Source organism: Amblyraja radiata, chromosome 4, assembly GCF_010909765.2.
Source record: "Amblyraja radiata isolate CabotCenter1 chromosome 4, sAmbRad1.1.pri, whole genome shotgun sequence".
Lineage (NCBI taxonomy): Eukaryota > Metazoa > Chordata > Chondrichthyes > Rajiformes > Rajidae > Amblyraja > Amblyraja radiata.
This window is the reverse complement of record NC_045959.1, coordinates 77057854-77085746: the sequence shown is the minus strand read 5'-3', so window position 1 is coordinate 77085746 and position 27893 is coordinate 77057854. Positions and strand designations below refer to the sequence as shown.

The following is a 27893-nucleotide window of genomic DNA, read 5'->3' as shown; positions in this document are numbered from 1 at the left end:
TAGTCCCTTATTCTGTTCCCTGTACACTCACAATTGTGTAGCCAAGCACAGTGCCAACCTAATGATTCTATTGCGAGCCAGATCAACAACGAGATGTAGTAGAAGAGGACCTTGTGACATAGTATCGGAACAACTACGCAACTGTCCTACATTAAACATAAAGCAACACAATTCAAAACCCTTCCTAAAGGGTTCAGTCTTCCAATTAAGTAAACAGTCTATTCCATACACTGTCCAAATGGTAGAACTTAACCATAGGGAGGTTGTACGGCAGTCGAGGTGACGACCAGGATACGTACTGTTGTCACGCAACGCCAACTGGAGTACACGCGGTGAATGTCAGGTAAGCATTTACTATGGCTGCCAGCACACTGGCAGACAGTGGCGAGTGGAGTGCCGCAAGGCTCGGTGTTGGGTCGCAACTGTTTACCATATATACTAATGATTTGGAAGAGGGAATTAGGAGCAACACTAGCAAGTTTGCGGATGACACAAAGCTGGGATGCAGTGTGAACTGTGAAGAGGATGTCAGAAAGTTGCAGTGTAACCTGGACAGGTTGAGTGAGTGGGCAGATGTGTGGCAGATGAAGTATAATATAGATAAATGGGAGGTTATCCACTTTGGCGGCAAAAACAAGGGGGCAGATTATTATCACAATGGGGTTAGGTTAGGTAAGGGGGAGGTGCAGCGAGACCTGGGCGTCCTTGTACACCGGTCACTGAAAGTTGGCTTACAGGTACAGCAGGCAGTGAAGAAAGCAAATGGAATGTTGGCCTTCATAACAAGAAGATTTCAGTATAGGAGTAAAGAGGTTCTTCTGCAGTTGTATAGGGCTCTGGTGAGACCACATCTAGAGTATTGTGTACAGTTTTGGTCTCCTAATTTGAGGAAGGACATCCTTGTGATTGAGGCAGTGCAGCGTAGGTTCACGAGATTGATCCCTGGGATGGCAGGACTGTCATATGAGGAAAGATTGAAAAGACTAGGCTTGTATTCACTGGAGTTTAGAAGGATGAGGGGGATCTTATAGACACATATAAAATTATAAAAGGTCTGGACAAGCTAGATGCAGGAAAAATGTTCCCAATGTTGGGCGAGTCCAGAACCAGGGGCCACAGTCTTAGAATAAAGGGGAGGTCATTTAAGACTGAGGTCATTTTTCACCCAGAGAGTTGTGAATTTATGGAATTCCCTGCCACAAAGGGCAATGGAGGCCAAGTCACTGGATGGATTTAAGAGAGAGTTAGATAGAGCTCTAGGGGCTAGTGGAGTCAAGGGATATGGGGAGAAGGCAGGCACGGGTTATTGATAGGGGACGATCAGCCATGATCACAATGAATGGTGGTGCTGGCTCAAAGGGCCAAATGGCCTCCTCCTGCACCTATCTATATTACTAAAAGTCTGTTCTTGACCGGTTTTGGCTTTCTGTGCTGCGATTTCCGAGAGTACGCCGCCACCTACGGCCGTCATTTTTGGCCACCTCGCTCAGAGCCCCCCTCCGCCGCTTGTGTGCCGAGGATTTTTCCCGTCGGTGAAAATTGACAGAGATATCAATGTTTTTACAAAATTCCCCATTCTCTCTACTGCCCCTGTTGGAGGGAGGGGGAGGGACTATAAAACCAGGAAGTGGTGTGCCTCAATCAGTCTCTGTAAGTGGTGTGCCGCAATCAGTCTCTGCATGTGATGTGCCTCAATCAGAAATCAGAGCTCTGAATGACACTGACAAATGTCTACAGCACTGTGAGTATCCTTAATTTGGTTTGAAAATCAATATATGGTTAGAGGTACAAAAGCACTGCCTGCAAATGGTTATTTGGGTTTGGGTTGAAGCAAAAAGGCACTCTCTCTCCCCCCCCCTCCCTATCCTCTCCTCTCCCCCCCCCTCCCCCCCCCTCTCTCCCCTGTTTTTCTCCCCCTCCTCCCCTCCATCCCCTCCCCCACCGTCCTTCCCCTCCACACACCCCTACCGCCTTCCCTCCACCCTCCCTCCCCCTCCCTGCTCCCCACCTCTCCCCCACCCCCCTCTCAGCACTCCCCCCCTCTCCTCCCCCCCCCCACCTCTCCTTCCCCCCCCTCTCTCTCTCTGTCTCTCTCTCTCTCTCTCTCTCTCCCCTCCATTAGCGTGAGTGCGGGGCGGGGGGGGGGGGGGGTAGTTAGTGTGTGACGCTGCATGCGCCTCCCCCCCCCCCCACAACCGCACGTTGGAGGAACAGACCCAACGGGTCTGCACTTGGTCTAGTTTTCTATGTTTCTAAGCACAGCCGGCCCTTCTTCTGTCCCAGCATCCGGACTCCACACTCGCGGACCCCGGGCCGTCTGTCCCCGCGGTCGGGGGGTCGTTTCGGTGTGTCACCCACAGCGCGTGACAGTGCGGCCGCACAGAAGGAGACAGGGCGGCAGTGGCTGGACAGCGCTGACCCTGGGGTGCTGTCCCGAGGGATGCGCTCCTTCGGCCACTTACACCTTGCTCGGGTTCGGAGCAAAGATACTAGAGCATTTGGTTCAGAGCGCTCAGTCACCGTCCATAATTATTTACAACACAAAAATGGATAATTTCAGCGGTTTTTAACAGGTAAGAAAGTAAGCGTTCTTACCTGTTAAAAACCGGCGAAATAGTCAATTTTTGCACTGTAAATAATTGTGGAAATCGGGGTAACCATGAGAGACATTTATCCTACTTCAGAATTCCAAAAGTGAGGAGAAATGATGGTAGAGAGAAGCGACAGCTGAAGGGACAGCTAAAATGGTTGGCGAACATTGGCCGTGCAGATATCAAGATTGAAAATATTGGGAATTATCGCATTTGCTCACTGCATTTCGCCAACAGTAAGGCATTAATTGCGTTTTTTTCTTGATTCCTTTGGTATCGACAATGTTTCAGATGTGATAAATCTGACTGTAAAATGTTAAAATCGCCCATGGTTCTCAAGTGGGTTTTTACATGCAATAAGAAAACGCTTCTAAAGCTAAATTTATCATTAAAAAAAAATCACAAACCATAAGTGGGTTTTGAATTACATTTTACTCAGATGCAAGCCAAGGAATGGCATAATTGTTAGCTGTTATTGGCCAGAATCAACTTCAGCAAATTGACAATATTTTTGAAAGGGAGTGAGTGACTAAGCTGTCAGGACATTTTATTATTTGCCAAAATATACATCTCAATAGCATAATAATAGAAAACTTACTTTTCCACACACCACTCGTAGATCTGGAGATTTTTGTAATGATAAATTTAGCTTCAGAAGCATTTTCTTTTTGCATGTAAAAATCCACTTGAGAACCAAGGGTGATTTTAAAATTTTACAGCCAGATTTTATCACTTCTGAAACTTTTTAGATACCAAAGGAATCAAGAAAAAACACAAATAATGGCTATATTTAAGAGGGAGTTAGATGTGGCCCTTGTGGCTAAAGGGATCAGGGGGTATGGAGAGAAGGCAGGTACAGGATACTGAGTTGGATGATCAGCCATGATCATATTGAATGGCGGTGCAGGCTCGAAGGGCCGAATGGCCTACTCCTGCACCTATTTTCTATGTTTACTCTTGATGAAATGCAGTGAGCAAACGCAATAATTCCCAATATTTTCAATTTTGATATCTGCACGGCTAATGTTCGCCAACCACTTTAGCTGCAGGTGTTGTCCCTTCAGCTGGCACTTCTCTCTACCATAATTTTTCCTCACTTTTGGAATTCTGAAGAAGGGTAAATGTCTCAAGGTCACCCCGATTTCCACAATTATTTATAGCGCAAAAATTGACCTTTTCGGCGTTTTTTAACATGTAAGAAAGTACACGTTTTGTGTATTAACACTGTAATGCGAGGCCGTCATGTCCTCCACATGGATTGAGATGATCCATGCGTCACGTCCTTTAACCCGATGACCTTACGTGCAACCCCCCCTATACTCGAATCCCCCACCTTTACTCTGGGGGAACCACCTCTACTTTCCTATCACAGCCTTAGTTCCTGACAAGGTGTTCCGAGCCAAGGTCTCTATGATACATCAACAGAGGCCCGATCACCACTGAATCTTTGCTACATCTCACCATCCTATATCTGGGAGGAGGAGAACCAGCATCATTAGACCCACATATCTACATCAGGCAACTAAATGTAGGCAGGGGCATGTCAAGAGGTGTGGAGGCACGAGTCCATGCAATGAACCAAATCAAGATCAACCTCAATGCAAAACACTACTGGCACCATAATAGGTTTTGATCAATTTTGTATTTTATTGATATTAATTCAGTGTCGCAAATCCTAGTGAGGATTTGGTGGGGGCCTAGCCACCAAAAGTAAATCAACTAATGCCTTACCTACACCAAAATACCATCCTGGAAATTTTCCAATCAGGTTTCAGGGCCCACCACAGCACAGAGTCTGTCTTGTTGAAGGTACATAACGACCTGCTTCTCACCATTGACTCCGGCAACTGTGCAATCCTGCTCCTTCTCGACCTCAGCGCAGCATTTGATACAGGGGACCACACCATCCTAATTGACCGTCTCCGGTACGGGGTTGGTATTGATGGCACTGCCCTGAGCTGGTTCGTCTCTTACCTCAAAGATAGGAGTTTCTCTACAAACATAGGCAACTCTTTCTGCTCCCCAGCTAGCCTTTGCTGCGGGGTTCCACAAGGCTCCATCCTAGGAGCCTTGTGGAACCCTGTATATTCTCCCTGTATATGCTCCCCTTAGGCCAAGTAATTCAAAGGCACGGCATTTCATTCCACTCCTATGCAGACAATACACATCTCTATCTCCCCCTGAAACCCAACAACTAATCAAATCTACTCAGCCTTATGCATTGCCTCGAGGATATAAAGTGTTCGATGGCCCAGAACTTCCTCCAACTAAACAAGAGCAGGTCTGAGGTCATCCTACTCGGCCCCTCGGACTCCATCAAAACGATAGCAGGCAGCTTTGGAAGCCTTACCCCCTTACTCAAACCTCACGTCAAAAATCTTGGCGTGATATTTGACTCCGCGTTGAAGTTTGACGAACAAGTCAATGCCGTGGTAAAAGCTAGTTTCTTCCGGCTTCGCACGATAGCTAAAATAAAACCATTCCTCCAATTTGACAACCTTGAAAAGATCATCCCACTCATTTATCTCCTCTCGCCTTGATTACTGCAACTCCCTTTACACTGGCATCAACCAATCATCCCTGTCCCGCCTGCAATTGGTCCAAAACGCCGCAGCGAGACTTCTGACGGGCACCCGAAAAAGGGACCACATCACCCCGATTCTGGCCTCTCTCCACTGGCTCCCAGTGTAGTTCAGAATCAATTTCAAGCTCCTTTATGTTTACAAAGCTCTTAACGGGCTTGCCCCCACCTACATCAAAAATCTGCTAACCCATCATACTACCTCCAGGTCCCTCAGGTCGGCCGACTTGGGGTTACTGATCATCCCGCGGTCCAGGCATAAGCTCAGGGGCGACCGTGCTTTTGCGGTTGCAGCACCTAGACTATGGAACAGCATCCCTTTTCCCATCAGAATTGTTCCCTTCATCAACTCTTTTAAGTCTAGACCTAAAACTTATTTCTACTAACAAGAGTTTTTTGAGGTCCTCTGAGGGAGCGCTGTATGTATGTATTTATGTATGTATTGTTAGATCTATGTACCACTGTTTGTAGCACGTTAGTACCTGCACTGATGTAAAGCACTTTGATCAACGAGAGTTGTTTTTAAATGTGCTATAGAAATAAAATTGACTTGACTTGAACTAATACACAAATTAACCTAATTTTATTGTACTTCAATGTTATATCTGCAATAAATGTTGCTAGCAATCATCACAGCCGTATACAACATTATGCCAACTTATAACCTTACTATTTCCACAAACACTCTTTTTCAAAAGGGGATTATATTCAATTTCTAATTGTTTTATTCAAAAGAGAAATTCTTTGAGTGGAAATCAATACTATTGAAATTTGTTTTAAGGGAGCAAGAAAAATGTTGGGACACACACACATGCTTAACACATACTCACCAATGGTAAGGTCGTGAACAGGTTGGAATCTTTTGTCTGTAAACTGTAATAATAAACATGACTTTCCCACACCTACAAAACAAAAGAAAGTCCAAACATTATTAAAATCTAAATACCCTCGTACAAAAGGATACCAAAATAACACAACTTAAGTCAATTATATAATAGATGGATGCTTGAACACATGCAACAGAGCATGGTATCCATGTTCATTCTCAATTTTGCAGAAATAGAAATTATTAACATCAAACATTGTCTGTTGTGATGGGAAAGAAAGACAAAACTAAAAGGCGAGGTAGTAGTGGAAAATAAATTAATGTCAATATTTTAGATTTATTTTACCCAATCTTTGGGATAAAAAGCATGTTAATGTTAGATCACTGCACCAATAAGTGCAATGAACCAATCTTAACATGCTGATAGATGCAAAAAGTAAATAATTTTGGTACCCAACTGCATGTCCCAAATGGATTCCATCAACCATACAAAGAGGTACATAACCATTGTTTGGGCCACACAATTGTGCAGAAAATTTGGTTCCAAATACCTGACATCCACTGGCATTCCTTCAATTAATTGCCATGGCTTGGTGTGGGAAAGCTGCCTATGCGAGTTGGTATTGAGATGCCTGGAAAGAGAAGTGAGGCAATTCAACACTGAGATGTGAGCCTCGAGGGTTCATCCTGGCCGACACTGTGATGGAAACTTGTCTCTCAGGCTCCAATATTTGGCTGCATTGCTCTATCCCAGCCCAAACATTTCTGGAGGAGTATAACAATGATGTTTAGCATCAACAACTGAAGATATCTCACAGAAGTCCCTTAGCTATAAGACCTGTGCATCCAAAGAAAGACAGGCAGCTTGTCAACATGTGGAGCAGATGCTGTTAGTCTTAGCAACAATCCCCAGAGACTGGACCAGACAAGGTGCATTTGAGCCCCAGGCCACTGCTAGACAACTGCACTACCTGCTCCAATCTGACAATTATTAGCTTTGCATTTGGCCTCCAACCCACGCAATGCGATACTCAATGTTGTAAGGGTTCCAGCAAAGGGCAGGAATTCAAGTCAAGAGTCAAGTCAAGAGTCACAGTCCCGTTTATATCAATGATGGTGGAAAGGGTCAAGAACCTCAAATTTCTGGGCGTGCATATTTCCGAAGGTCTTTCATAAAGAAAGCACATCAACGCCTCTACTCCCTGAGAAGATTATGGAGAGTTGGTATGTCAAGGAGGACTCTCTCGAACTTCTACAGGTGCACAGTAGAGAGCATGCTCACCGGTTGCATTGTGGCTTGGTGTGCAACCTGAGCGTCCAGGAGCAGAAAAGGCTGCAAAAAGTCATAACCACTGCCCAGTCCATCATCGGTTCTGACTTCCCTAACATCGAGGGGATCTATCGCAGTCGCTGCCTCATAAAGGCTGCCAGCATCATCAAGGACCCACACCATCCTGGCCACACATTCATCTCTCCGCTGCCATCGGGTAGAAGGTACAGGAGCCTGGAATCTGCAACATCCAGATTCAGGAACAGCTTCAAGAATTTCATTGTTCTATCTGGGACACATGACAATAAACTCTCTTGACTTGAAGAGGGAGAAACAACAGCTTTCACCAAATCCAAAAGTGAAACCAGAGAACAGGCAGCTTGTCAACGTGTGGAGCAGATGCTGTTAGTCTAAGCAACAACCCACAGAGACTGGACCAGACAAGGTACATCTGAGCCCCAGGGCACTGCTAGACAACTGCACTCACTACCTGCCCCAATCTGCCAATTATCAGCTTTGCATTTGGCCTCCAACCCACGCAATGCGATACTCAATGTTGTAAGGGTGCCTGCAAAGGGCAGGAATTCATGTCATATTTCTACAACAACAGCACAGGGCTTTACACTAGATTCCCATCACTGCCAGTAATGCATCTCTACATAACCACATTTTAGTGCGATTGTCATTCATGTTCTCTTTCCTGGGAACATACAGTGCCCTCCATAATATTTAGGACAAAGATCCATCATTCATTTATTTGCCTCTGTACACAATTTGAGATTTGTAATAGAAAAAAACCATATGTGGTTAAAGTGCACATTGTCAGATTTTAATATAGGCCGTTTTTATACATTTTCGTTTCACCATATATAAATTACAGCAGTGTTTATACAGTCCTCCCATTTCAGGGCACCATAATGTTTAGGACACAGCAATGTCATGTAAATGAAAGTAGTCATGTTTAGTATTTTGTTGCATATCCTTTGCATACAATGACTGCTTGAAATCTGTGGTTCAGGGACATCACCAGTTTCTCGGTGTCTTCCTGTTGATGCTCTGCCAGGTCTGTATTGCAGCCATCTTTAGTTTATGCTTGTTTTAGGGGCTAGACCTCTTCAGTTTTCTCTTCAGCATATAAAAGGGCATGCTCAATTGGATTCAGATCGGGTGATTGATGGCCACTCCAGAATTAACCATGTTTTAAGCTTTGAAAAACTCCTTTGTTGCTTTAGCAGTATGTTTGGGATCATTGTCTTGCTGTAGAATGAACTGCCGGCCAATGAATTTTGAGGCATTTGTTTGAACTTGAGTAGATAGGATGTGTCTATACACTTCGGGATTCATTATGCTACTACCTTCAGCAGTTGTATCATCAATGAAAATAAGTGAGCCAGTACCTTCAGCAGCCATACATGTCCAGGCCATAACACCCCCACAACTGTGTGTTCACAGATGAGCTGGTATGCTTTGGATCTTGGGCAGTTCCCTCTCTCCTCCATACTTTTCTCTTGCCATCACTCTGATATAAGTTAATCTTCGTCTCATCTGTCCACAAGACCTTTTTCCAGAACTGTGGTTGTTCTTTTAAGTACTTCTTGGCAAACTGTAACCCGGTCATCCTATTTTTGCGGCTAACCAGTGGTTTGCATCTTGCAATGTAGCCTCTGTATTTCTGTTCATGAAGTCTTCTGCAGACAGTGGTCATTGACAAATCCACACCCGACTCCTGAAGAGTGTTTCTGATCTGTCAGACCAGCTGTGGAGGTCTTCCTTGGCCTGTCAGTCCCTTAGCGATTAGTAAGATCATCAGTGCTCTCTTTCTTCTAAATGATATTCCAAACAGTTGATTTTGGTAAGCCTGAGGTTTGGCTGATGTCGCTAACAGTTTTATTGTTGTTTATTACTCTCATAATGGTTTCTTTGACTTTCATTGGCACTTTGGTCCTCATGTTGATAAACAGCAATAAATGTTTTCAAAGGTGACGGAAAGACTGGAGGAACGACTAGGTGCTGAGAGTTCTCTTATACCTGCATTAAAGACGCAATTAAACACACCTGAGCAATTACAAACAACTGTGAAGCCATGTGTCCCAAACATCATGGTGCCCTGAAATGGGGGGGGGGGGGGGGGGGCGACTATGTATAAACACAGCTGTAATTTGTACATGGTGAAACCAAAATGTATAAAAATGGCCTTTAATAACATCTGACAATGTGCACTTTAACCATGTGATTTTTTTCGATTACAAATCTGAAATTGTGGTGTACAGAGGCATATAAATAAATGATGGGTCTTTGTCCCAAATATTATGGAGGGCACTGTATACCGAGTGGTAAGCAAGGGCCAGCATACCAATGCATGGTCTGAAATGTTTCAAAGCAATGAAAAACTATATATCGATGCATGTCCTACCGTTAAAAGGAAATTTGCAAACACCAATGTCACTGTTGGGTAGCAGATATTTCAATAAAGTCATGACAGGAGTATTAATAAGTGGGTAAGTGCAGGGATAACATCTTGGGCCAATGGTAGAAATTGCATAGACCCAAACTAAAAGCAAGGGTTTGAGTAAATATCACATTGTCAGCACCTATGGAGAAGTTCATGTCAGAGGAGCAGAATAGGCCAACCGGCCCATCGAGTCTGCTCCCCCATTCAATCATGGCTGATCCATCTTTCCTTCTCAACCCCATTCCCGTCTACTCCCAATAACCTTTGACACCATTACTAATCAAAAACCTGTCAATCTCCACTGACTCAACAAAGGCCTCCACAAACGTCTATGGCAGAGAATTCCACAAATTCACCACCCTTCGGCAACAGAATCTCCTTCTCATCTCCTTTCTGAAGGTATGTCCTTTTATTCTGAGGTTGTGCCCACTGGTCCTAGACTCTCCCGTTACTGGAAATATCCTCTCCACATCCACTGTCCAGGCTTTTTATTCTTTGGTAAGTTTCAATGGGGATATATTTAAAAACTTTCAATTACAATATACTTTATATTGGGATTAAATTCAAACTCCTTATCTCAGATTTTGTTCGAATTAAAATAAATGCCTTTGATAATGTGTTTTAATGGTTTTGGCCACAAAAGCTGGGAATCTTAATACACCATACAACTGCAAACAATGCAATTTCATTTCTTTGCTTAACATAATAGCATATTTGTTACTGCCTGTGGTTTACTGGCTGGTACCAACACTGATGATGAAAGCACAGCTGTTGTTTGTGTAATTAGCTCTCTCCACTGTTTTAAGGGTTGTCCAAGAAGGCAGTCAATTGCGATTACCTCACCCCATATTAATACATCAACTAGACAAGTGGGACCCATTGGGTCCCTGACACACAGGAGGCTTGGTCCCCCAATGCAATAATCCACCACTCACCCATCGTCCCCAACTGCACAGGCGCAGCTCATTTCCCCTCATTCCCTCCCGCTCCTCTTCACCCTCCCTCTTCTTTCCCCTCTCCTCCTCCCCAATCCCTCCCCCACCTTTCCACTACCCTCAAGTCATTCCATCCCTCCATAATTCCTCTACCCTCCCTACCCCCGCCTATCCCTCTATCCCCCACTCACCCACCCCTATCCCCCAAACTATCCCTCCTCACCTCCCCACTGCCCTCTTCTCCCTCTATTCCCCACTCCCTGCCTCCCCCACTTCCGCTCTCCTCTACTCCCCCCTCCTTCCCTCTATTCTCCCTCCTCCCATTCACCTCACATCCTCCCTCTCCCAATCCCTCCCTCACCGCTCTCCTTTCCCCTACCCTTAGTCACTCCCTCCTCTCCCTCTATCCCCTCTCCTTCCCCACTCTCCCTCCCCAGGATCTCAAGGTTTCTGCTCCTCTCCCTTCTTGCGTGTCCCGGAGGAGCATCAGCCATCGGCTCAGCCCCGGAAGCCCCCGTGCCAGCGTGTGGGAGAGCTCGGCGAAAAGACGGAAAAAGAACCATTGGGGGGGGGGGGGGGGGGGGGGGGGTTATCACGGGGAAGGGGGGCAGGTGCCAACTAAGGGGGGCAGGTGCCATTACAAGATGGCGGCGCTGGCTTAACAGCTGCGTCCACCTGCAGTCCGTCTGTTTTTTTTCTTTCTTTTTGTTCCTTGTCATGTTTTAGTTAATTTTGTTTTATTAAGTTGTGTGTGTGTGTGGGTGGGGTGGGAGAAACATGTTTTGGTCTCTTCCTTCGGGGGATGCGACTTTTTGTTTGGTGTTTGGTGAACTCACTGTGGTGGATGTTAAATTTGTGTTGATTGTGTGTTTTTGTCATTTTTTAATTATATGTATGACTGCAGGGAAACAAAACGAAATTTTGTTCAGACCGAAAAGTCTGAATGACAATAAACAAATCTAATCTAATCTAATCTAACTATTACAGCCAAAATGCTCAATTAAGAAAATGAATATGAATTTCATGCAAAATATAATTTCCAAACATTGCATTACAGTGTTGATGTCACAGGAGCAGATATAAGCCATTTGGCCCATCTAGTCTACTGCCATTCAATCACAGCTGATCCCTCGTTCCCTCTCAATCAAGAGAACAAAGGAGGAGCCGGCGTACTTTGTAACTTTATCAGCGCCGTAGGTGGCTGCTATTTGCATAACTTGGGTATGCAAGCAAAGAATTTCACTGTGCCTTTTCACGTGACAATAAAGTATTCCATTCCATTCTCCTAGCTTCGCCCCATAACCTTTGACACCCTTACTAATTAAGAACCTGTCAATCTCTGCTTTAAAAATACTAGTGTTTTATTAAGTAAAAGTTTTACAAATTTTGTGTTTGTGTTCAAAAGCAGTTCAAACTAAGAAAAGTGCTTCAGAATAAATTGATCACATTGACAAGAGGATTACAGTCTAGTGAAATGGGGGAAGTAAGTTTTCCTACTGTCTTGGCCTTAATTATGACCCAAAATAGAAGAATATTTTGCTCTTTCAAATTCAGGTCTACCTAGTGTTACGGCTCTTGGAGCTTTTACTGGCAGTGGAACGATTTAACTTGCATTAAGAATTTAACCAACAAGCATGCATGATGAAGGCAGTGTTTCAAAGCTGTCAGAATAAAAACTTGCACATTACTCCCAAAGTTATTGAATTTTAGGCAATAATTATTTCAATTAGAATGACATGTTCTACACAAAAGTCTTTCAACAGACAAATTACAGCATAATGGCAGGGGTGGCACAGCTGATAGAGCTGCTGCCTCACCATCAGTGACAAAGGTTCGATCCTGACCTTGGGTGCTTTCGGTGCAAAGTTAGCTTCAGGAGGTTTCCTTGGGATGCAGTTTCCTCCCGCATCCCAAGGACATGTAGATTAATTGGTCTCTAAATTGCCCCAGCATTGTAAGGAGCGGATGCAAAAGTGGGATGACAGAACTTGTGACATGTAATTGATGGTCGGAGTGGAATCGGTGAGCCAAAGGGCCTCTTTCTATGTTGTATTTTTCAATCAATTCAATTAATTAAATTCAGTGTAGTAACAATTGCACATTTTAAACATATGAAAACTAATTTCGTAACAGAATCTATTCACAATCGTTACAATTCAGTAGATACCAAGTTTGACAGTTGATCTGCTGGCAACAAAAGAGCAGCCATGATAAATTGGCCAAGCAATTAAGGTGCACAAATAGGAGGCGGTACAGTGGTGCAGCAGTAGTTGCTGCCTTTCAGCGCCAGAGATCCGAGTTCGATCCTGACTACGAGTTCTGTCTGTAGGGAGTTTATACATTCTCGCTGGAACCGCATGGGTTTTCTCCCATATTCTGAAGACTTGCAGATTCGTAAATTCCCCCCAGTTTGTAGGGAGTGGATGTGAAACTGGGATAACATGGAACGAGTGTCCAGGTGATTGATGGTCGGTGTGGACTCAGTAGGCCGAAGGGCCCGTTTCCACGCTGTATCTCTAAACTAAAGCTAAATGTAGCATTAACCACATATTTGTTGAAACTTAGATTGTGCCATTTAATCACACAATGGTACAGCAGAATAATTAAAAAAAAAGTTTTTAAATTCTATTCCAAAAGACAAAACCCAACTTCTTACTGAAGTACACTATTTTAATTATGACAAAACTCCTCAGTGATTTGTCAAATAAAGCGAATGGAAAACATTTCCTTGGTCAGTCAAAATGTACTAGTTAACTTCCCTAAAAACTATACCTAGCCTATTAAAGTGTGAGAAAAGGTTATGCAAAATGCCATTTAACATGAAACTTTAAATTGTGTAAAATATCAAAATATCTAATAAAACGATATTAATATTCTTGAACCCAGCAACTCAGTAGAAAATCATACTGAATGATGTAGCTTATGGTATGTGCAGCATTTCCACCTTGAAGGTAAGCCAGAAGATTTAACAGAAACTAGTACCCAATAATTCATGGCTCCTGAATCGCCAGACCAGCAGAAAGAAGATAATTCCAACAGCACCACAGAACTGCAGCAAAACGTGGCCAGAGGTTATGTTACTGCACAAGTCGACTACCACCAACAGCCGTCAGAGCTATACAGGTGATATCCTTCCTTGGTCTAAAACATATGAAACTCTGGACCCACAGCAAAAAGGCCGATTCCTAACTTCCCTCCAGAAAGTCCCAGTAAACCATTTCATATCAATACAGTTGTATTAAATCAGTAAAAACATAACCAGATGGACTAGCTGACATCAACCTAGGTGCCAAATTTTGAGGATAGACACAAAGTGCTGGAGCAACTCAGCAGGTCAGGCAGCATCTCTGGAGAAAAATGGGTGACCTTTCCGGTCAGAACCCTTCTTCAGACTCGAAGGGTGTCTGAGGTGTCATGGACATAGGTAGGAAGGGATTGGGACAGGATGATATTGAAGTATGTGAAAATGATTTCAGGGGGTGAGAGCAGACAGAAACAATGGGTCTGCCAGGGCAGTTTAGTTTAGTTTAGAGATACAACATGGAAAAAGGTTCTTTGGCCCACCACGTACACGTCGATCAGTGGTCCCCACACTATCCTGCACAAACTAGGGACAATTTACAATTATACCAAGCAAATTAACCCACAAACTTCTACCTCTTGGGAGTGTGAGAAGAAACCAGAGATCCTGGAAAAAACCCACAAGGTCACGGCGAGAGCGTACAAACTCCATAGACAGGATCAAACCTGGGTCTCTGGCGCTGTAAGGCAACAACTCTACCTCTGTGACACCGTGCCTCCAGTTCTGCCTCTGGATTTTTGGTGGGGGGAGGTAAAACTGGGCTGTACGGGGCTGGGGAACAATAAGATTGGAAACCGTGGAGGGCAGCCAGTCAGAAGTGATAAAACCAAAGATGGTCTGAGAGATAATGGCCTGGTGCTCATCTATGGCGTCATGGTCCAGAGGTAGGAGGAGGTGTCCAAGAGCTGGCACCTGGCCTCCACCCGGTAGAGGTCAGCCTGCCCGACTACCACGACCCCTCCTTTATCAGCGGATTTGATGTTAATGTCGGGATTGTTACAAATTGAGCGGAGGGCTGTACATTCGGAGGGGGAGGGGAGAAGAGGTCAGAGTAGGTAAGGGGAGTAGTAAAGTCAAGACTGTTGATACCAGTTAGAAATGGAAATGTCTAGCTGGGGTAGAACGGAGTCCTGGGGAGTCCAAGATGAGGAGGACCATAGGAGACAGGAGAATGGGTCATCACTGGGTGGCGAGGACTCCTTCCCATAGAAAGATACACCTTCTCCCAAGAAATAGCTACCCCACTAACTTCCAATCCCTGACTCTCCTGAATTTCAGACAAATTGCTGATGTCTTCCACTGTGAAGACTGATACAAAAAAGTTATTCAACTCCTCTGCCATTTGTTTATTCCCCACTATCACTTCTCCTGCATCATTCTCCAGTGGCCCAACTTCCACTCTTGTCTCTTTCTATAACTGAAGAAACGCTTGCTATCCTCTTTTATATCATTGGCTAGCTTACCTTCGTATTTCATCTTTTCTCCCAGTATTGCCTTTTTAGCTTCCCAATCCACTGGCTTCCCACTAATCTTTGCTATGTTATACGTATACGTTATATTTGTACAACAAATTTAAATATGGCATTGAAGCGATGTCTGGCTACATAGTCATAGGTGTGTAGAAGAGTATGGGACTGAATACACAGCCTTAAGGAGCCCTCGTGATGATGGATATTGAGGCTTAAGTATTGTTGCCAATTTATACTAATTGCGACCTGCTGATGATGAATCCGATAACCAATTTCAAAGGGATGCGCAATGAAACCCAGTTCCTGATGTTTGATAAGTTTGGAGAGGATGATGTAGTTCATTGCCAAGTTGCAATAAATGAATAACAATGTGATGTCCATTTTTTTAAATTATCCAAAGAGTCCAGCACAGTGGAGAGCCAGCAACATCACATCCCCTATTGATCTGTTATGGCAGTAGGCAAATTGTAGTGGGTCCAGGGCGTTACTAAGGCAGGAATTGATATGCTTCATATCTCAAAACACGTAATCACCGGAGGTATTAGTACCACCCATCAGTAGTCATTGAGGCATGTCATCCTACTCTTCTCGGGCACAGATATTATCATGTCCCTTTAAAGCAAGTGAGAGGTATAAAATGTCTGCAAAAACTTCGGCCACTTGTTTCATGCAGGTTTTTAAGAATGTGGCCAGGTCATCGGGGACAGATACTTTCTGAGAGTTTGTTGACTGAAATTACAGTGTCGTAGGGGGGGGGGGGGGGCTGAGGGCCCCGAGAATGTACATCAATAATCTCCCTTACGAAGTGAGCATAAAAAACATTCAGTTCATCCGGGAGACATACCTCGCTGTCACTTGAGCTATTACTTGGTTTTGCCTTACAGAAAGAAGCCCAGCTACAGATGCCAAATGTTCATCTAAAGGCAGGTGCTAAACAGTATTCAAGTCAGGAATATTATTAGTTTAAGAAAAAAGCTGCTCTTCATTTGTACCTGATAAATCATGCAAAGGTGAGCTGAGCCAGACGGGATAGAAACAGACCCTTCAGCTCAGAGTCTGCATTGACTGCAAACACTCATTTACACTAATCATAAACGGATCCCATTTCTCACCAATAGTCGCATGAAGTCGCACCAAATTCCACAATTCACCTACACGCTGCATTTTACAGCAGCCAATTAATCTGCCAAACCACACATCTTTGGGTTGTGGAAGGAAACTAGAGCAACTTGAGGAAACCCAGAAAGTTACAGGGAGAATGCACAAACAGACAGCACCAAAGATCAGACTGAACCCCAGCCACTGGCAGGACCGGATTTACGTATAAGCTGGACAAGCTTCAGCTTAGGGCCTCGAGATCTAGGGGGGCCTCGCAGATCCGGATTTACCACTAGGCTTCATAGGCTGAAGCCTAGTAGGTATGTTGCAAAGCCTACCTGAAGCGTCGCTGAAAATCTGTCGCTGCGGGTGCGCGCGATTTTGGCGCCGTTTAGAGGGGGGCGGGTTTAAAACGCGATTTTCTCTAGGCTGTTCAAATCGAAGATGTTCAGCTTAGTTAATTATTAACGAAAAATCGCTGGAAGACCCCGTCGCAAAAACTATTATTAGTTTTAAAGGCCTTGGATAATAGTTATAGCAGTTTAAAAATCAATCTCTAAACCCGCGACCACCAAGTTCAAGTTCAAGTGAGTTTATTGTCATGTGTCCCTGTATAGGACAATGAAATTCTTGCTTTGCTTAAGCACACAGAAAATAGTAGGCATTTACTACAAAACAGATAAATGTGTCCATATACCATGATAATGTATCATGCAACCGCAGGGTCGCATAGAGCAAACCACAGAAGGTATGTAGCTTATTTTTACATTAAAAAGGGCTTCTTAAGATCCCTTTATACAAAGTTTAATATTGCGAGTAGCTCATTTTGGCCCCATTATATCCCGCAGTATTTTTCTGGGCATTTGGGGCACAAATCTACCGCAATGTGAACGTTCTAAACCAGCGCGTTCACAGGATCCCACTAGAAAGCTGATTTAAAATGGACTTTAATTTACAGCAATTGAACACTAAATTCCTTCCATTTGGCCTATAAATTAATGTAAATTAGATTTAAAAATCATGTTTTAATGTGAATTATTTATGAATATTATTTGCACACTTAGGCTATTTAAAAATGTTAATCATTTATTAAGAAATGGATAGATGTTTAGATCTAGTAATTGAAGTTTGAAATTAGCTACACTTGGGTAACTAACTAATTATATGCTTTAATTTCAGGTCATCCAAGTAAGATTATTTTATATTTGTTTCAGAATGGTTCAATCTATGATAACTGAAAATTTCATTCAGTTCTCTTAATTTTTAAGAAAGTTATGGGCTTTTGACTGTCCACGATCACAGCCTTTTTGTTACGTCCATAGAAAATCAATAGGGAACAAGATGCTAATTTCCGAGTATGAAAATGGCCATAACTTTTTAAATACATGAGATATGAAAGTGAATTAGGTGTCAAATTAAACTTATTTTTATGCTTTATCTGATGGGATAAATTACAGACTTGATTTTTTACATCTCAAAATTGTGTAACATTGCTAAGCCTAGTGCCTTGAAATTTAGGGTGCCTCCGGCCAAGGCAGGACACCTGGCGTTCAACTCTGGGCGGGCCCCCCTCTCTATCTCTCCGTCTCCGCCCCGCATCCTTGTCCGGACAGTCGGGTCTCCGCTCTCCCACGGCAGGCCGCCTTGCACACTCGCTGCCTCGCCGCAACCGCTGAAAACTAACGCAGAATCACTCCCTGACCCTGGATCAGGAGTAACTCCCTGGAGTAACTCTTGCTTCTGGTTTCCTGGTCCTCCATAAATATTCTAAATGGAATTTAAACTGGAGGTGGTAGAGGGCTGAACAATAACAGCCTATTGCATTTTATCTGTTTATTTATTGTGTATATATATGGTCTATGGTATATAAACACACTGAACTTTTATGTCCTGTATTATGTTCATTGATTCTGTTGTGCTGCAGCAAGCAAGAATTTCATTGTCCTATCTGGGACACATGACAACAAAACTCTTGACCCTTGACTTGGAACTTAAGCAAAAAAGGGTTCTTGGCGAAAAAAGAGGTTCCTTAAATTTAGTTGCACCTGGTTGGGTAACTATGGTAGGGTGAAGAATATTCCATGCTTTAATTGTGCGGGTGAACTCCATGGAGCAGCCAGCAACTCAGGATAGAAGAAATTGGGTGACGTTTCGGGTAGAGACCCTTCGTTAGACTCCCTCTGGTTTTAGTGTCTTTAGTTTAATTTAAAGATAAAGCGTGGAAACAGGCCCTTCAGCCCACCGAGTCCACGCCGACCACTGATCACCCGTACACTAGTTCTTTCCCACACATTAGCGGAGTAAGAGTCAAAAGTGTTTTATTCTCTCACGTCCCAGTTAGAACAATGAAATCCTTACTTGCAGCATCACAACAGGATATGTAAACATAGTACTCTGTAAACAAAGTTATAAACGAGAAAACAAAACGGTGTATATTTATATATGAATATATAACTATATAAATATATATAATAATAATAATTTTTAAAATTATTTATTGGCGCCTTTCAAGAGTCTCAAGGACACCTTACAAAAATTTAGCAGGTAGAGGAAAAACATGTAAGGGGAATGAAATAAATAGTAGAGACAGGACTAGTACACAAAGTAAAGACAGAATTCAATACAAAACACAATATGAGGCAATTAATGCACAGATGAAAAGGGAGGGGGGCGTTGGGCTAAGGATAGGCAGAGGTGAAGAGATGGGTCTTGAGGCGGGACTGGAAGATGGTGAGGGACACGGAATTGCGGATCAGTTGGGGGAGGGAGTTCCAGAGCCTGGGAGCTGCCCTGGAGAAGGCTCTGTCCCCAAAACTGCGGAGGTTGGACTTGTGGATGGAGAGGAGGCCAGCTGATGTGGATCTGAGGGACCGTGAGGGTTGGTAGGGGGAGAGGAGGTCAGTGAGATATGGGGGGGGGGGCCAGATGGTGGAGGGCTTTGTAGATGAGGATCAGGATTTTGTAGTTGATCCGGTGGGAGATGGGAAGCCAGTGAAGTTGTTTGAGGACTGGAGTGATGTGATGCCAGGATTTGGTGTGGGTGATGAGTCGGGCGGCTGCGTTCTGGACCAGTTGGAGTCGGTGTATAATATATATACCCACACACACACAATTTCCCTCCGGGCATTAATAAAGTTCTATCGTATATTATCGTGTGTGTAGGAAGGAACTGCAGATGCTGGTTTAAACTGAAGATAGACACAAAAAGCTGGAGTAACTTAACAGGTCAGACAGAATCTCTGGACAAAAGGAAAATATTACGTTTTGGGTTGGGTCTGAAATAGGTTCCTGCACACCTTTGGAATGTGGAAGGAAACAAGAGCACCCGGAGAAAACCCATGCGATCAAAGGGAAAAGGAGCAAACTCCATACAGACAGCACCCATATTCAGGATCAGTCTCTGGCACTTTTAGGCAGCAACTTTATGGCCAATGTACAGCCCCATAGTCTTGAACTTAATTAAAACGACAAGTGTAGCATTTCCTGCGGTTGCAAGGGAAAGTGCCAGGAGAGGGGGTGGTTTGGGTGGGAAGGGACGAATTGACCAGGGAGTTACGGAGGGAGCGGTCCCTGCGGAAAGCCAACAAGGGAGGAGATGGGAAGATGTGGCCAGTGGTGGGATCCCATTGGTAGACAAAAAAGCTGGAGAAAATCAGCGGGTAAGGCGAAAGAATAGACGACGCTTTGGGTCGAGACCCTTCTTCAGATTGATGTCGGGGGGGGGGGGAGGGGATGACATAAAAAAGAACAGAAGAGGCGGAGACAGTAGGCTGTGGGAGAGCTGGGAATGGGAGGGGAAGGCGGGAGAAAGCAAGGACTACCTGAAATTAGAGAAGCCAGTGTGCATACCGCTGGGGTGTAAACTACCCAAGCAAATATGAGGTGCTGCCCCTCCAATATGCGGTGGGCCTCACTCTGGCCATGGAGGAGGCCCAGGACAGAAAGGCTGGATTCGGAATGGGAGTTGAAGTGTTGAGCCACCGGGAGATCAGGTTGGATATTGCGAACTGAGTGGAGGTGTTGTGCGAAGCGATCGCCAAGCCTGCGCTTGGTCTCACCGAGGTTGATCATACGCTGAATAATCCAACCACATTTTTGTTTGGAAGTGGAAAGAAATAATAGAAATTGCATTCATTGCAATGTGTAAAAAGAGTTGAGATACTGTATTATAATTTTGCTGCATGTCATTGTGGTATATATCATGTCTTGATTGGTGTATATGTTTAGTTTGTGACTTTATTTGAAGCAGAAATAATATGTGAATGCTTCATTGAGCATAATTCCGACTGGTAACTACCCACTTCGTAAAGCACATTATAGCACACCCCATGCAAGCCGTCTTAAATGAGCACCTAAACTGTCATTTGGCAACTTAAAAAGCTGCCAAGGTTGCCCGGCTAACAGAGAAAACAAATTAAGTGAGAGCCCTGCAAGGTGTATAATATTTTTGACACTGTCATAGGCCTTTCTTACATATGCTGTCACAACGCACTGTAGTCTCTAAACAACCCTTCAGTAATTTTCCTTGCCCTCCATTTCAGAATAATAGTGTTTTAACTCGACACTAGCACTGACAATAAATAAATAGATAGACAAATAAATAAATAAAGCGCAGCTTTCCAGCCCCTTATCTCATTGGCTACGCTCTGCCGCAAATCGGTGTCAATCTGGTAGACCATCTTCCTCTAGTCGTGGGGTGGGGGGATTGGAGGGGGGGGCCTCTTCATCTAAATCCGGCCCTGGCCACTGGAGGTTTGAGGTACCAACTCTCCTACATGTGCCAGCAAATGACTATATCCTTGAGCACATGTGTTGTGAATCATCAACTTAATTTCATTTTAAACAATTACACTGCTTCATCAGGAACTTGCTTAGTCAAATTTGAGATTCTGTAAATGTTTATTTTTGTCTAATCAATTTAGTTATTTGCTAATGCTACATGATTACCCTGTTGTTATTTGTACTGAGTTTTCCCTAAAAGCCATTTCTTTTTAATATCAATTTGTGAACTAATAAGAAAACTACTTTGGAGTCAAATTGTGGCAAGTTCCTAGTCAACCTACCTTGTTGCTAAAATCCATGATTAGCTTGTTGATCAATTTGCCAGTAGTTTTCATAAATACATTCAGTACACAAAATTCAAACACAAGAATTTTAGATACCCATTTGTTTTTAAATGCATATGAGATACAAAAAGTTACAAGTGCACCAGCATTAATCAACCAGTACGAGTTTCACCAGGGCTTGGAAATTTGAAAATAGCAGAGCACCCATATGGTAGCATAGAATAAGTTAGACAAATACACCGTAGAATTTTGATTTAAAAAAAAAATAATGGGCCTAGAAGATAAAGTTCTTGTTTTTAATTAAATGAAATTAAGCTACTTTAAACACACCATCCAGTAATTACAAATACATTGTTTAATTGCTCAGCATATAATGAATTAGGCCTTGCCTTGTCTAGCTAGAGCTGCCTAATTTTCTTGTTATATTTCCAACATGCCTTGTGTATGTCATTTAATTTTTTTCTGACAATCAGGCCAGAATTGTTTTATGTTTATCTGTGTGGAGATTTTTCACTTCATTTTTTAAACATCTCGGTTGCTAATGCTTAATATCTCAGTTGCTAATGCTAAATATACTAAATTAAAAAAGTCACTTGTTCTCCAGTATTTCTTAAATAAGTAGATTTCACTGTAATAATCTTTTTCGGTATTACTTTATTGTACAGTGAAATTTCTGTTTTGCATACAGTTCAGTAAAAATCTTACTATGCTTAAGCACAATCGTACTTCAGCACAAAAGTGCAAGAACAGTAATTTACATTGACGCAGCACAGAAACAAATGGAAAAGTATAAAAACAACCGTGTATTATCCAGCTGACCTGATGCATCTTACAAAAATAGTCATGAATAGTAACGGCAAACTAGGCTTCAAGACCTTGCTGGTTTCTGCAAAAGCAATACAGCGATTCCCGATCACACATCTTTTCTGCGGAGCCCTACCATTTTTTCCCTTTCAAGTATTTTGGCCGCCGAAAACTGTAACCAAAATCGGCCCTGCCACCAGTTCAGTCAAAACATTCCAAATGCTAATCATACACCAAGTAGAAGGTTTTTCTGGAGAACATGGACAGGTGATGTTTTGGGTCAGGACCCGAAGAGTCACCTATCCATGCCAGGGCTTTTTTTTTTCTGGCAGCTTTTTAGGTTGCCAAATGACAGTTTAGGTGGCCATTTAAGACGGCTTGGATGACGCGTGCGATAATGCGTAGTTACCAGTCGGAATTATGCTCAATGAAGCATTCACATATTATTTCTGCTTCAAATAAAGTCATTAACTAAGAGAGAGAGAGAGAGTGTATATATATATATATATATATATATATATATATAGCCAGATCAACGACAATGCAAAGGGAGGGAGAAAGTGCACGGCCCCGACGAGCTGTCGTGGCAGTGCGCATGTGCAGGGCGGCCGATGATATGCTGGCCGTGGTAGTCTGCATGTGCAGGGAGAGGATGTGCAGGCCGTGGCAGTGCGCACGTGCAGGGCAGCTGAGGATGTGCTGGCCATGGCAGTGCGCATCTGCAAGGCGGCAGGCCGTGTCAGCGGATGAGGAGCGGCCGGAGCAAAGATCATAGAGCGGAGACCCGGACATGGATGGCAGGCGTAGACGGAGAGTGACAGAGAGAGATAAGAGAGGGGGGCCAATCCGGCCAAAATGACACAGCTTTTAGGTTGCCCGGCGGGGCTTTAGGTGGCCATTGGCAACCGGGCAACCATTAATTTTGAGCCCTGCATGCTCTCCTGAGGTGCTGCCTAATCCGCTGTATTATTTTGTAAATCAGTATCTGCAGTTTCTTGTTTATAAAAGATTTTTCTATGTAGATTTTGCCTCTTTCAGCAACTACTTTAAATGCTCTAGATGTTCCACTGAAACCAAGTTTCTCCATTTATTCTAGGCAGAAACCTTGCACTTAACCCAAGTCCCTTAATTCTGGAATAGTTCTTGTAAACCTATCATACCCTTTCCAGGCAGTCACAAACTTCCTAAAGTGCCTCGATTGGAATTGGAAGTGAAATTATTCTCATAATACCACATTATACAGTGCCCTCCATAATGTTTGGGACAAAAACATTCATTTATTTGCCTCTGTACTCCACAATTTCAGATTTGCAACAAAAAAAAACATCACATGTGGTTAAAGTGCACATTGTCAGATTGTATTATAGGCCATTTTTATACATTTGCAAACAAGATGCAAACTACTGGTTAGCCGCAAAAATAGGATGGCGGGTTACAGTTTGCCAAGAAGTATTTAAAAGGGCAACCACAGTTCTGGAATAAGGTCTTGTGGACAGATGAGATGAAGATTAACTTATGTCAGAGTGATGGCAAGAGCAAAGTATGGAGGAGAGAAGGAACTGCCCAAGATCCAAAACATACCCCCCTCATCTGTGAAACACGGTGGTGGGGGTGTTATGGCCTGGACATGTATGGCTGCTGAAGGTACTGGCTCACTTATCTTTATTGATGATACAACTGCTGATGGTAGTAACATCATGAATTCTGAAGTGTACAGACACATCCTATCTGCTCAAATTCAAACAAATGCCTCAAAACTCATTGGTTAGCAGTTCATTCTACAGCAAGACAATAATCCCACACAAGCTTCTAAAGCAACAAAGGAGTTTTTCAAAGCAAAGAAATTGTCAATTCTGGAGTGGCCAAGACAATCACCTGATTTGAACCCAATTGAGCATGTCGTTTATATGCTGAAGAGAAAACTGAAGGGTCTAGCCCCCAAAACAAGTATAAGTTAAAGATGGGTGCAATTCAGGCGTGGCAGAGCATTACCAGAGAAGACACCCAGCAACTGGTGATGTCAATGAATCACAGACTTCAAGCAGTCATTGCATGCAAAGAATATGCTACAAAATACTAAACATTACTACTTTCATTTACATGACATTGCTGTGTCCCAAACATTATGGTGCCCTGAAATGGGAGGGGGGGGGGGGACTATGCATAAACACTGTTGTAATTTCTACATGGTGAAACCAAAATGTATAAAAATGGCCTTTATTAAAATCTGACAATGTGCACTTTAACCACATGTGAATTTTTCTGTTACAAATCTCAAATTGTGGAGTACAGAGGCAAATAAATAAATGATGGAAGGCACTGTATGTAGTCCACAAACCGTGAACCTATCTTGTGTAAATCTAAGTCATTAATAATTAATATCCAAGAAGCACCAGTACCCACCTTCCTATGATCCAGTTTATCAAACAACTTTTGGAACTGTATACCTATAATCACAGTATTGCCCCCTCATTACTTAACATCAAAAATCTCAATGAGATTAGTTACATGACTTGCCTTTTTACAAGTCTGCTGGTTTCCAATAACTAATTTATTCTCAAGTTCAAGTTCAAATTTATTTGTCACATGCATCATAAGGTGCAGTGAAATGTAATTTACCATGCAGCGTCACAATTAAAAAAGGACACAACACTCAACACAATTCAACACAGACATCCACCCCAGCATTCTTCACTGTGGTGGAAGGCAATACTGTTCAGACAGTCCTCCTCCTCCTTTGTTCACCCTTGGTCGGGGCCCTGACCTTCCGCAGTCACCGCTACGGACGGCCCGATGTTCAAGCCCTCTGGTCGGGATGGTCGGAACGCCGACGACGGGACAGGTCGAGCACACCCCGCGGCCCCGAGCTCTCAAATCGGCCACCTCTTTACCAGAGACTGTGGCTTCCAGATGTTGTATGCTGCAGGCCGGAGCTCTTCTCCGGCAACCCTCGGCGAGGGATTGCCCGTTCCACGATGAAAGGCCTGCTCCACGCCTGCCGCCAGAAGCTCCACAGACCGAGGCTCCAAGATGTTGTAGGCCACAGGCCAGCGGTCGGAGCGCTTCTCCGGCGAACCCCGGCAAGGGAGTCCGCGATGTTAAAGTCCCCACTGCACCGTCGCTGAAGCTCTGGGCCCGACTCCGGGAAAGGCCTCATCAAACCAGCTGTAAGGCCGCGAGGAGGGGGGTGGGCAAAGAAGCGACAAGTAAGAAAGTCGCATCTCCGTCGAGGGGGGTGCCTGAAACCGGTTTCCCCCTATTCTTCCCCCACCACCACCCCCCACACAAGACATACAGAAAACATTAAAACATACTTTTGGACATACCAAAAAAAAAAAAAAAGTCAAAACAACGAACCCGCTGCAGGCGAGGCAGCCAACTTGCAGCGCCATCGGAACCGGAACAGGAATTATTTGTCAGTAGTTTGAAAACTTTCCCACAGAGACTAAATCAATTATCTGTTGCAGTTTTATATGGAACCAAATCAAGGATAACTACAAATTAAAAAATATAGAATTCACCAATTAAAGTTTGGCACCAGTTTGAAGTTTGTTTTTGACAAGTTCCAAGTAAGGTGATCATTTAAAATCAATCCACTGTAGACAAAAATGCTGGAGAAACTCAGCGGGTGAGGCAGCATCTATGGAGCAAAGGAATAAGTGACGTTTCGGGTCGAGACCCTTCTTCAGACTGATGTGGGGGTGGATGGGAAGAAGAAAGAAAGAGGCGGAGACAGTCGGTGGCTCAGCACTTCAACTCCCCCTTCCATTCCAAATCCGACCTTTCTGTCCTGGGCTTCCTCCATGGCCAGAGTGAGTCCCACCGCAAATTGGAGGAGCAGCACCTCATATTTCACTTGGGTAGTTTACACCCCAGCGGTATGAACATTGACCTCCAATTTCAGGTAGTCCTTGCTTTCTCCCTCCTTCCCCTCCCCTACCAGCTCTCCCACAGCCTACTGTCTCCACCCCTTCATTTCTTCTTCCAACCCCCTTTTCTTCTTCCAACCCCCCTCCCCCCACATCAGTCTGAAGAAGGGTCTCGACCTAAAACTATTCCTTCACTCCATAGATGCTGCCTCAACATCTGAGTTTCTCCAGCATTTTTGTCTACCTTCGATTTTTCCAGCATCAGTTCTTTCTTAAAAAATCAATCCATTGATATTTTAAGAACAGGTTGCACTCAGGTAGGTCTTCATTGTAAAATATCACATGAAGAGTCAACTGCTGTAAATTTCAGCTTCATACAAGCAACCTGCATATTTTTTAAGATATGTAGGAAAGAACTGTTGATGCTGGTTTTAATCAAAAATAAACATAAAATGCTGGAGTAACTCAACGGGACAGACAGCATCTCTGAAGGAATGGGTGACGTTTTGGGTCGAGATTTTTTAAGATGGTGGGGCAAGAGTAAAGAACCCCTGCCTTTTCATACATCATTCAAATCAGTTCGATTGTATTATATTTTCACTTCTACCCTTCCAATCGTTGGCTGAGATTATCTATTCCTGCGATTCCACCTATCGTAATCTCACAATTCGCCAAATTATACCCAAAATCTGTTCTCACAATGTTGTACCAAGCAAAGAGTGCGATGTCATACGTTTGTCCATGAAAATTGATGCACTGTTTTCACCTGCAATTCCTACACTTCCGTAATACGAGAATTGAGTTGTGTTTACCCAATGGAAAATTCGGACCTTTGGTGGTAAGGGCACAAATTGCATCCATTCTGTTAATCTCCACCCCAACACGCAGTTGTCGCCAACCCGGGGAGCGCCCTCAGAGAAAACTCGGATTTGCCTCGTTAACCGAATTACAGGCGAAACAGTGCGTTGACGAGCACTGGCTCTCAGCCGTGGATCCGGGCGAGGCCTAGAGGAAGTTTGGATCTTCTCTCACTTAAAGGCCCAATTTAGTGACGTTTCAGTGATGGGATCTACAATGCCCCTGCCCCCTTTGACAGGGACGCCCACGGGCCTGCACTTGGAGACAGGAGCGGAAACAGCTGAGCGCCCAGCGAAAACCTTTCCCAATAGCCGCGTCGCTCCACCACACCCAGCCCCCGCAAGCTCAAGGCGGGCCGAACCGCGGTAGACGCAAGGCCGGGTGAGCTGGCAATGGGCTGGGAGCGGAGGCCCAAACCAAAGCCTAAGGGTGCCTTTCCCCACCCTCCCATTGTACCAGCAAACCCCGACTGTGCCCAGGGCTCACCTGTATCCCCAATGATGATGTACTTGAAGAGGTAAGCGTACGCCATCATGTGTCCGCGGTGACTGCTCACTCAAGCCGCCGCTACCGCCGCCTCCTCGACAATAACAGCTCCTTGTCGACGTCAGCAGCGGAAATGCCGGGCTGGCAGCCGGCCGCTAACAGCGCCCTCAGCGGCACCCGCCCGAACTACCGCCTCGCCAGCCTCCGAGTCCGCACACGCAAGTGCTCGCCGCTTTGCAGGTCCATGCCGACTCATTCACCCAAACACTGGGATCATAAACCTCACACGAACCATCTGCAACACGATGGAAGAAAACCCCACATTGTCTTGGAAATATGATGTAAAACAGGGAATCAAGTCAAGTTGAATTTAATGCTGAGGACCCTCTGTAGGTCAGGTGGTATTTGTGAAGAGAAGAAATGTTAACCCTGTACTTCTCTACACAGATGTTGCTTGATCTGCTAACTAACATATTTTCATACAAATCTAAGTCATTTAATTAAAC

At 44.0% G+C, this 27893-nt stretch overlaps 1 protein-coding gene and 1 long non-coding RNA gene across 2 annotated transcripts in view; one reads left to right on the top strand and one right to left on the bottom strand.

Moving 5' to 3' along the window:
* The window catches only part of rab2a (RAB2A, member RAS oncogene family), a 66021-nt gene extending 38470 nt beyond the window's left edge, over window positions 1-27551 (bottom strand). The window contains exons 1-2 of the mRNA XM_033019778.1: window positions 27388-27551; window positions 6003-6074 (exon numbers count right to left, since the gene is read on the bottom strand). Of these exons, the coding sequence (XP_032875669.1) occupies window positions 6003-6074; window positions 27388-27436 (121 nt within the window). The 5' untranslated portion in view covers window positions 27437-27551. The remainder of the gene's footprint in view (window positions 1-6002; window positions 6075-27387) is intronic.
* Window positions 8126-24250, top strand: LOC116972292. The gene is made up of 3 exons (XR_004411761.1): window positions 8126-8161; window positions 14806-14809; window positions 24016-24250. It is a non-coding gene; the product is annotated as an uncharacterized LOC116972292 (long non-coding RNA).
* Window positions 27552-27893: the final 342 nt, after the last annotated feature.